Genomic DNA, 9772 nt, shown 5'->3' with positions numbered 1-9772 from the left:
GTGTGTGTGTGTGTGTGTGTGTGTGTGTGTGTGTGTGTGTGCGCGCTGTACAAGTCTGGTATAAAGAATGTTTTTGCTCAGCTGGCCGAAATGTCCGCCCAATAGAGAAAAGTTTTGCTCAGCAAGAAATACAATTAAATAGAAATCATTTCTCACCCTGAGCGTCTCTGTAATACGCGTGTGTGACGCTCCGAAACCTCTCCTGTCCCGCTGTATCCCAGATCTGAGACAGAAGGTCATTGACATTCATCCGTCATAATGATCTGATTTCTCTCCTGTATCAGCTGATTCATTAACATCTTACTGTATGATTCTCAAGAATCAGAATCAGCGTCACTCACCTGTAATCTCACCTTCAGCTCATCCACTGTAAGGACTTTATTCTGCCAACAGAGAAGCCGTGGATGTGGATCACATCATACAGCATTAGAAAGCACATCCATTTCTTTATCCACTGGTGAAAGGCTGATATTACTCATTTACAGGGTGAATTACCGTAAATCCGATTCCCACTGTTGCAGAAAAAGATCCAGGGATAAATTTGCCTTGATCAAACTGAACCAGTAGAGACGTCTTTCCCACTCCACTGTCTCCCACCAGGATGGTCTACAAGATGACAAGACAGAGGGAAGATGAAAAAATTAGGGACGTGCATTATTAGAAGCATGCAGAATACGTTAACAGAACCGTCTTGACTGTTTTATAATTAGTGTGTCTCTATGTGAAGTCACAGATAAGTGCTGGTGCTGATGGAGGTGTGTTGTTGCCATAACAACCCCCCCCTCCCAACAGGAAGTAATTAGGCGGAAGAAACACAGACGCTGTGGAATTCATCACTCATCAGGAAAAAGCATGAATTCGACTTTCAGTCAGATATTTTAGCTTTACTGTGAGTGTCAGGAAACTGTCTCTTATGGAAGATCAATTCTTGAGATTTGAAATAAAGGATGAATGAAACACAAGAGTCCACTGTGACTCTGTCTTTATTTAGAGCAAAGACTTGTGTCAGCTTTATTCAGTTATGTAACAGGCACTTGAATACAGAGAATAACAAACCCATCCAGAGACCCAAGGCTAAAACACACACACAAATTAAACAGCCTCTAGTGTGTGTGTGTGTGTGTGTGTGCTGTACATAAACCACTGCAGCTCTAATCTGCGCGCAACCTGACCCTAATGAGAAAGAGATAAGATGATCATCATCACATAACACAATATAATCACCATCACATCATAACACACTGTTATTACTACCATGACATATCATAACACAATGTATTCACCATCATCACATACTATAACATTCTGTAATAATCACATAACACAATATAATCACATCATCATAACACACTAATCACATCAACACAATCGATCACCATCATCACATATACAATGTAAATCACATCATAACACTCTATAATCACCATCACATACCATAACATACTATAATCATCACATAACACAATATAATCACATCATAACACACTATAATCACATCATAACATACTATTATCATCACAATACACAATATAATCACATTATAAAACCATAACATACTATAATCAATCACCATCATCACATATACAATGTAAATTACATCATAACACTCTATAATCACTGTCACATACCATAACATACTATAATCATCACATAACACAATATAATCACATCATAACACTCTATAATCACCATCACATACCATAACATACTATTATCATCACATAACACAATATAATCACATTATAAAACCATAACATGCTATAATCAATCACCATCATCACATATACAATGTAAATTACATCATAACACTCTATAATCACTGTCACATACCATAACATACTATAATAATCACATAACACAATATAATCACATCATAACACTCTATAATCACCATCACATACCATAACATACTATTATCATCACATAATACAATATAATCACATTATAAAACCATAACATGCTATAATCCATCACCATCATCACATATACAATGTAAATCACATCATAACACACTATAATCACATAATAACACTATAATCACCATCATCACATTCCATAACATACTATAATCATCACATAACACAATATAGTCACATCACAACACTGTCATCACATATCATAACACACTACAGTTGTGACCATCAGTTATCATAATACACTGTATTCACCATCATCACATACCATAAATCACCATCATCACATAGCACAATATAATCACATCACATCATAACACACTGTAATCACCACAATCACATATCACAACAAACTATAATCACCATAATCACATATCATATAACATACTATAATCACCATCATCACATAATAACACATTATAATCACCATAATCACATATCATATAGCACACTATAATCAACACTATCAGACACCATAACTACACCATATACTATAACTATACTATACAACATACTATAATTACCATCAACACATCATAACACACTGTAATCACCATCAAATAAGAATACATGAAACAAAATATCACAAAAACAAAGCACATGAATGAACATCACGTCAACCCATATTCTCATCTCCTCAAACAGATGACAGAAATATCAACACCAGGAAACAAACATTCAGCGGTTGGTTGATTGACTGATCAATAATGATTACCTTGTGTGTTAAATCCTGATTATAAGCGACGCCCGCTGCGCTGCTCTGATTCTGATCCATCACTGAGCGCTCGCTCTCGCCGATGACGAAACAACACTGAGATCTACGTCACACCCGTTCTGCACCTCCTTCGTTACAACAATAACAAATGACATACTGTTAGATTTCATGGAGGAATTGTTTTCTTCCCTCACTGTAGTCCTTGCTGTTGTCCGAAGGAAGAAGGACGATCATTTGAACTATTGTTTAGTTGTTTATACAGTATGTGTGTGTTTATTATTTATTCTTTCTTTCTCTCTTCTCTTACATGCAGTCTTACAGATTAAGATTGTTCTTCTTTCTTGTGTATGTGTGTACTTGTTAGATATATTATTATTATTATTATTATATGCAACAACAACATTAACACTGATACAAAACACAATGATAGTAAATGCTCACAATAGTATAAAAAACTCAGACAAATGAACAGATGAGTTTTAATGGTGCCCACTAGATGGAAGCACAGACTAAAAGACAAAAAAAATAATATTGTGTCACTGAGCACCTACTTTCTACTGAGTGTAGTAAGTAAATATTCAAGTAAAAAATCATTTAGCTTGTTACTAATTTACTTACTCTGTCCTTCCAAAACCTGTATGAAAAAATAAGAAATGATGCAGAAAACACCAGTTTTCTTTCCTTATATTGAAGATAAAAGGACTCGGACTGTCCAGCTAAAAATAGAACAAAAAAAGTATCATGAAAATAGTTCATATGACCTTCCAAGTCATCTAAAATCACATGATTTTTATGTGATGAGCATAATGCAGAGATACCATCGAGCATCTTGTCAGTACCATGTTTTACATTCACTTTTATGCATTTGACAGAGCCTTTTGGCAGTGCATTTATACTTTACTAAATCTAGATTTGAGGATTTCACTGCATGTTCTAGGACAGGAGCTGCCAGTGTTTCTGCCAGAGGCCAGTAGGACACAATGTTCCACATCAGTTAGATGAGTGACAGTTTGCCTTCTGATGGGTTACTTTAAACACAGCGTGCTGTAAACCCCGTCTGAACCCAGTTCTGCATCACAGCAGGACCTTCATGACCTGATACAGAACAGAGAGATGATGTCCTTCAGAAGCAGGTTAGGATTGGGTTCTTGTACTAGTCTCTTTTCAACTATCATGCATGACCTAAAGTCACATCAAAGCCACATCATCATCATCAGAGTATTTTCTATGATCTGACATTGCTCTCATAGTTTCCAAGCAGAGCAGCAGTTCATGCAGACGTCTGCGGTCAAATCTGGAGGCAATTCTGAGCCTGAACTCTGAAACCTGGAACTAGCGCACAGATATTAGATTTGCATTGCCTAACCCACGGGGTATTTGCATGCGACTAAATGGCAGAAAACATTCATTTATGTTAATATTTCTGGATTGCACACTGGAACATGTTCAAACAAATCAAAAGAAACCTCCATGAGCTCCTGTTTTGAGTGTGATGACTGTTTCTCACTGCAATGCAAATCATCCCAGGAGTAAGTCTCGCAAACACTGACACGTGAAAGAAATATCAAGTCATTGGCTAAATCGATCCAGCACTGTTTCCTCTGTCTAGATAAACATCAGACGCACAAATGAGCTTCATTCATGAGCTTCAATGAGACATATGGGACAAACCCAAGATGTGTAAAAGATCAGGTCTCTCAGACTGGATTGCAAACAGGACAGATTTTTCATATGCAAATGGACTTTACTCTGGAAGAAATGTGAATATTAAAAGATTTAAACAATATTTACCCCCTAAAACCAACCAAATAATATAAGTTGAACACATTTTTTGGCTTTTATTGATGTTTATTAGCTCTATGTCTGTGTGCTCCTCTTTATTTAGTTGACTAAATAAATAAACTTTTAGTATAAACTCCAAAAAATTTATTTTTTAAAGATGGAGTACAGAAGAATAAAGATTGGAATACATTCTACAAAAACATACAATTTCAGTCTTTCAGTCAAGTTTAGTTCAATATGTTACTTGCCATTTCTTTGTAATGACTTGTGAAATTTTCTAGCAAAATCTAAATGAAAATTGTTTCAAAGTAAATCCTACAGCATAGATACAAACCTATTTTCCTTTTATTTTTATAACCAGCTCACAAAAATATATGTTCTTAGAATGTTTTACTAACGTTCCCATTAAATTCATGAAAATGTTATTTCTGAACATTCAGTTTTTAAAATCTTTGTTTGTTTGTTTGTTAAGGGAACATTCCATTTGATCATTTTGCAAACATTATGGGAATGTTACATTTGAGTTTTCTCTAAACATGTCTTTTTCTCAAAACAAGTAGCAACACGTGATTACGAACATTCTAATAATTCTAATAACACAGAACGAACATTCTAATAATGTTACTTGATACTAATAATGTTTGTTCATAACTTTCAGAGAACTTTCTCTGGGTACAAGCATTACAGATCACACACAACAACATACATGCTATATATGTCATCATATAACAATACACCTCACACTCTCTGCACAGTCTGCTGATAGCTGATAAACACTAGCTGATGTCCGCTGGAACAGTGGGAGACTGATTGCGGTGGGAACAACAATGAACAATAGCTTTAGTTTGCCCACATCAGGACATTCCTGGACATTCCAGAACATTCCATTGTCTGATCTCTCACAGTCTGTTAACCCGCACTGTTTACAAGAGCGAAACTCAAGACATAGTGATGATGAAGAGCCGGTCTCGCTTCTGTCTCTGCTCTGAGCTCACCAGCACTTCAACACGGCTGGTGCACGAGGGAAGAGCGGATCGTTTGTAAATGTACGTGACCTTCCTGGTCCAGTTTCTCACAGAGATCTGCTCCAAGAACCAGAAAATCCCAGAGGCTTCTAGAAGACTGCATGCTGCTCTAAAGAGGCCAGGCACGTCTGGAATCTGCTGGCTTGCTGCTCATCACAGATTCTCGTGAGCTCAAAGCTCTTGTTAGACCAGTTTTTCGAGTGTTTGGAGCATTTGAAGAGCTCAGGTCATAAACAACACACCTGTGTGTGAAGGATGGTCTGATATCAGATGTGAGAGAACAGAGGGGCTGAGTGAATGATGGGCTGGACGTGATTTCTCAGTGTATTTTATGGGATTCAACAGTAATTAGATGAATCCATGGCAGCTTCGCTCAAGAAACCAAGGAACATTCTGTACATCCCTCAGGATCAGTGTCTGCTAAATGGCTTAAAAGTACATCTTTTTTCCAGGTTTTCTATGCAGTGGGTAAAAAGATTTACATTTAAGTAAAAAAGGCCTGGGAAAGTTCTGAAACAGATAAACATCTGAATTTCTGAATCTTCCATTGAACCTCATTCTAACCATTAAAATCCTCAAAAACAAGTTTCAAAACAAAATAAATAAAACAAAACAAATAAAATAAAACAAAAGTAAAGTAAAAATATAAATAAATAAATAAATACATTTTACCTAGTGGTGCAGCCTTAATTTGGTTTTAGGTATTCACAATGTAAGATATAAACAAAGATTATATATTTGTATTCTGTACACTCATGGAAAATAACTACTACAGGAACATAATATAAAATATCAAACAATCAGGAAATCAGACTTTTTAGTTTTCCGTGTATTATCGAACAATATGTAGCAGTATGTCTGTGCTAAAAGACTAAAACCAAACCGAAAAACGACTGAACCGAAGAAATTACAATGAATATTAATTACGTCGCGCTGACGTTTTCATAAATTTCCTGAAGCGTCCAGTCACCTAACCTCATTAATATTCATTACGCCAACCCCTTTAACACAGTCGCGTTCATTCGCGATCTGCGTAGCGCCCGCCCACCAGCGTCAGGAGTTTCGCCAATCGGTGAAGCCCGCTTGACGCGCGCCACGTGACGTAATTAATATTCATGAGGCTACAGTTATTATCAGTGGCGATCGCTCGGACGGTGGATGATGATCATAAAGCTTACAGTATGGTGAGTACAGGCGATTCTTCTGTACAATAATCTGACAGACAGATGAAATACAGATTGGTGTGCTTTATGATCATGTTTTATAGCGATGAGAGCAGTTATGAACTGTGACCGCGTCTCTTATTGACACTGAAGCAGGTTTTCCCTCAGGTTTTCCTCCGCCAATGTTGGGTTTGACTTTAAACTTCATTGGTTTACGAGACCGAAAGGTTATTTTGACTTTAAAATATACTTTATTCAGTTATTCGTCATCATCGGTTTGGTTTATCAGTGATTATCACGAGGTTTAATTAAAGGTCTCCTTTAGTTTACAGTTTAGCTTACAGTAAACAGCAAAACTTCCTCATTAGTTTAGCATTAACTAATCACTGTTGACATTAACTGTTTATTATTTAAAGGTATTTTTATATCTTGTATCTCCACAGACCCCTGTCTATAATTACTGTAAATGACTCTAATGATCTCTTTGCTTAATATTTCGGGTTACTCTTGTGTTTAATAGTGTTGTGTTGGAGAAAATAGCTGCATAATAGCAATGAGTTGAAGTCTTGGTTCATTCAATGTAAACAGTTGATAAAGAAGACATGTATATATATATATAAGATCAAGCTAAAGGTCCTTTATGTTGCCACCTGTCTTCTGTAATTAATTTAATAACTAATTATTGCCTCTCTCTCAAGTATTATGTAAATACATATACAGATTTTTATTTATACAGCTGTATATACAGTAATTAATGCACAAATCTGTACACCAATCTTATGTTTCAGGTGCATTCCATATTATTATTATTATTTAATAAACACATTATTATCCTAAAGAGCATCTTTTAAGAATTGGAAGATATAAACACACAACTCTGCTTCGTTACAGAAACAGTTGTGAGACATAAACTGAGAATCCAGAGAGAAAAAGTCAAAAGAGGGAGAAATAATGTCAGAAGTGCGAGATAAAAAGTCGCAATTGCCTTTATTTTTGTATTATTATTAATTTATTCCATTGGAAAAGCTAAAGTGTGAAATACAGGAACTGCTGTAGGAAGATATTCAGTATCGCTCAATGTCCAAATAAAGGTGTGAGCATTAGTTTATACAAGTTCAGAGCACATGCATGTGATTTTGTGATGAATATAGCTAGCTTACACTGCCTGCTGTTCAGAAATAAAAATAACACATGAACCCGCAGGCATTATTCCATAATAAACGTTGTCATTTGGCTTCATTGCATGTGAATGGCATCCAGTGATTATTTAGGAAATAATTGATTATCTAGCACTGATGTCACACAAATGCAGCTACACGCACGAGTTCAGTCAGACATTTACTGACACAGTGACCTCGAATCAGCTGCGTTTCTGGGACGAACCACTGAATGAGGTTTGATCCTTAATGAAGTCTGTTTGATTAGACAAAGTCGTTTCATATTCATTGACACGTCCAGACGTGAGCAGATAGTCTGATAGTGGCATTAGTGGATAAAGGTCTCTGTGTTAATTACTGGCTGTTTATTGTAGCAAGACCTTCTGTTTCTGGCTGAAGAGCTTCTTAATGTTCACACAGAAGCAGAATACGCTCTCAGTCCTGTTAAATACAGTTACTTTCTTGCATTTTTGGGGTTTACGACCGCATTATTGCATGCTGCTTGATTGGAACCGCACTGGACAAGTTGTCTGTCCGTTGACCATTAATTAAGATTAGATTGATGAATTTTTGCACCTCAGTTGCATTCGTTTAGTTCCCAAACTGGGGTTTGTGAGGGAACTGCAGGAGGATTGTGAGTTATAAAAAATGTAAATAAAAAATAATAAAAAAGCATCATTAAGTGTTCATTCTCCTTCAACGGTGTTTAAAGTAAGTCAATAAAATAAAAGGTTTAAAATAAAGAAAATCTATAAATAAATTAAAAACAAAGAAAATCAATAAATAAATTTAAACTAAAAACAATCAAAATAAAACACTTACTAAAAAAAAGGATGAAATATTTAATTTTTCTTCCGTGTCATATGACTATTAACTGACATTAAAAAAAATTGTGAATATGTTGCTAAATTATTGAAATATTAACTTAAACCTCGAGGAGACTTGAAGAAAATATTTAAGCTGAAATGGGTTCGGATGACAAAAAAGATTATAAAAATATAAAATGTATGTACATTTGAAATTAGTTTTTTTTTTTTTCAAACAAAACATTTTAACATTGCTTATCCTCCTTCAGTAGTGTTTAAGTTAAGTCTATAAAATAAGTAAATAAATAAATAAGCATTTAAAATAAATAAAATCTATCAAATAAATAAACAATGACTAAATAAATTAACTGCCATCAAAAAATCATGAAAGTGCATATGTTGTTAAATTATTGAAATATTAAAAATATTATTATTTTAGCTCAAATGAGTTCGGATGACAAAAAAGATTACAAAAATATAAAATGTATGTACATTTAAAAACATTTTTTTCAAATAAAACATTTTAACATTGCTCATCCTCGCTCAGTAGTGTCTAAGGTAAGTCTATAAAATAAATAAATAACTACATTTAAAATAAAGAAAATCTATCAAATAAATAAACAACGACTAAATAAATTAACTGCCATCAAAAAATCATGAACATGTGAATATGTTGTTAAATTATTGAAACATTAACTTAAAATCTCAAGGAGACTTTAAGAAAACATTTTAGCTCAAAAGGGTTCGGATGACAAAGAAAGTTTGGGAATCCCTGGATTAGTAAATAATGTCATATTTTCAGTTATGGATTTAATCTCCATAATGGAGATTTTCAGGCTCTTAACAGTGTTGCTGAGAGCGTGAGAGTCTTTAGTCTGTAATGTGAGATTCTGGCTCTACCTGTTCCCAGGTGTTTGAACAGATCAGCATCCCTGAGCGAATCCTTACTACTCAGGTCATTCTAGAGCCTCACTGATGATGATATTAGTGGTGTTTGTTGAGCGTATAGGGGTGTTGTTTAGGCTTAGAGATTTTAGTTCAGTATTTGTAAAAGTCTCTATATAATGGCTATAAAGCAGTGAAGGTTTCCAGCAGCTGTGCTGGAGCTCTGGTTTCAGGCGTTTCCAGTGCTCATGATGATCAAACCCACATCCGCTGCTCCTCCAGTCTATAAACAAACCCTCTCTCTCTCTCTCTCACACACACACACA

At 35.2% G+C, this 9772-nt stretch overlaps 2 protein-coding genes across 2 annotated transcripts in view; one reads left to right on the top strand and one right to left on the bottom strand.

Moving 5' to 3' along the window:
- LOC107715539 (ras-related protein Rab-37-like) overlaps nucleotides 1–2696 on the bottom strand; it is an 8763-nt gene extending 6067 nt beyond the window's left edge. Inside the window, exons 1-4 of the mRNA XM_016521694.1 lie at nucleotides 2629–2696; nucleotides 496–606; nucleotides 342–383; nucleotides 157–223 (exon numbers count right to left, since the gene is read on the bottom strand). Of these exons, the coding sequence (XP_016377180.1) occupies nucleotides 157–223; nucleotides 342–383; nucleotides 496–606; nucleotides 2629–2688 (280 nt within the window). The 5' untranslated portion in view covers nucleotides 2689–2696. The remainder of the gene's footprint in view (nucleotides 1–156; nucleotides 224–341; nucleotides 384–495; nucleotides 607–2628) is intronic.
- Nucleotides 2697–6572: 3876 nt separating this feature from the next.
- LOC107715294 (leucine zipper putative tumor suppressor 2 homolog) overlaps nucleotides 6573–9772 on the top strand; it is a 20581-nt gene continuing 17381 nt past the window's right edge. Inside the window, exon 1 of the mRNA XM_016521372.1 lies at nucleotides 6573–6619. The gene's annotated coding sequence lies outside the window, so the exon portion shown is untranslated. The remainder of the gene's footprint in view (nucleotides 6620–9772) is intronic.

This window comes from Sinocyclocheilus rhinocerous, unplaced genomic scaffold, assembly GCF_001515625.1.
Source record: "Sinocyclocheilus rhinocerous isolate Xijiao unplaced genomic scaffold, SAMN03320098_v1.1 scaffold852, whole genome shotgun sequence".
Lineage (NCBI taxonomy): Eukaryota > Metazoa > Chordata > Actinopteri > Cypriniformes > Cyprinidae > Sinocyclocheilus > Sinocyclocheilus rhinocerous.
The sequence above is the reverse complement of the archived record's forward strand: the minus strand, read 5'-3'. Positions and strand labels throughout refer to the sequence as shown.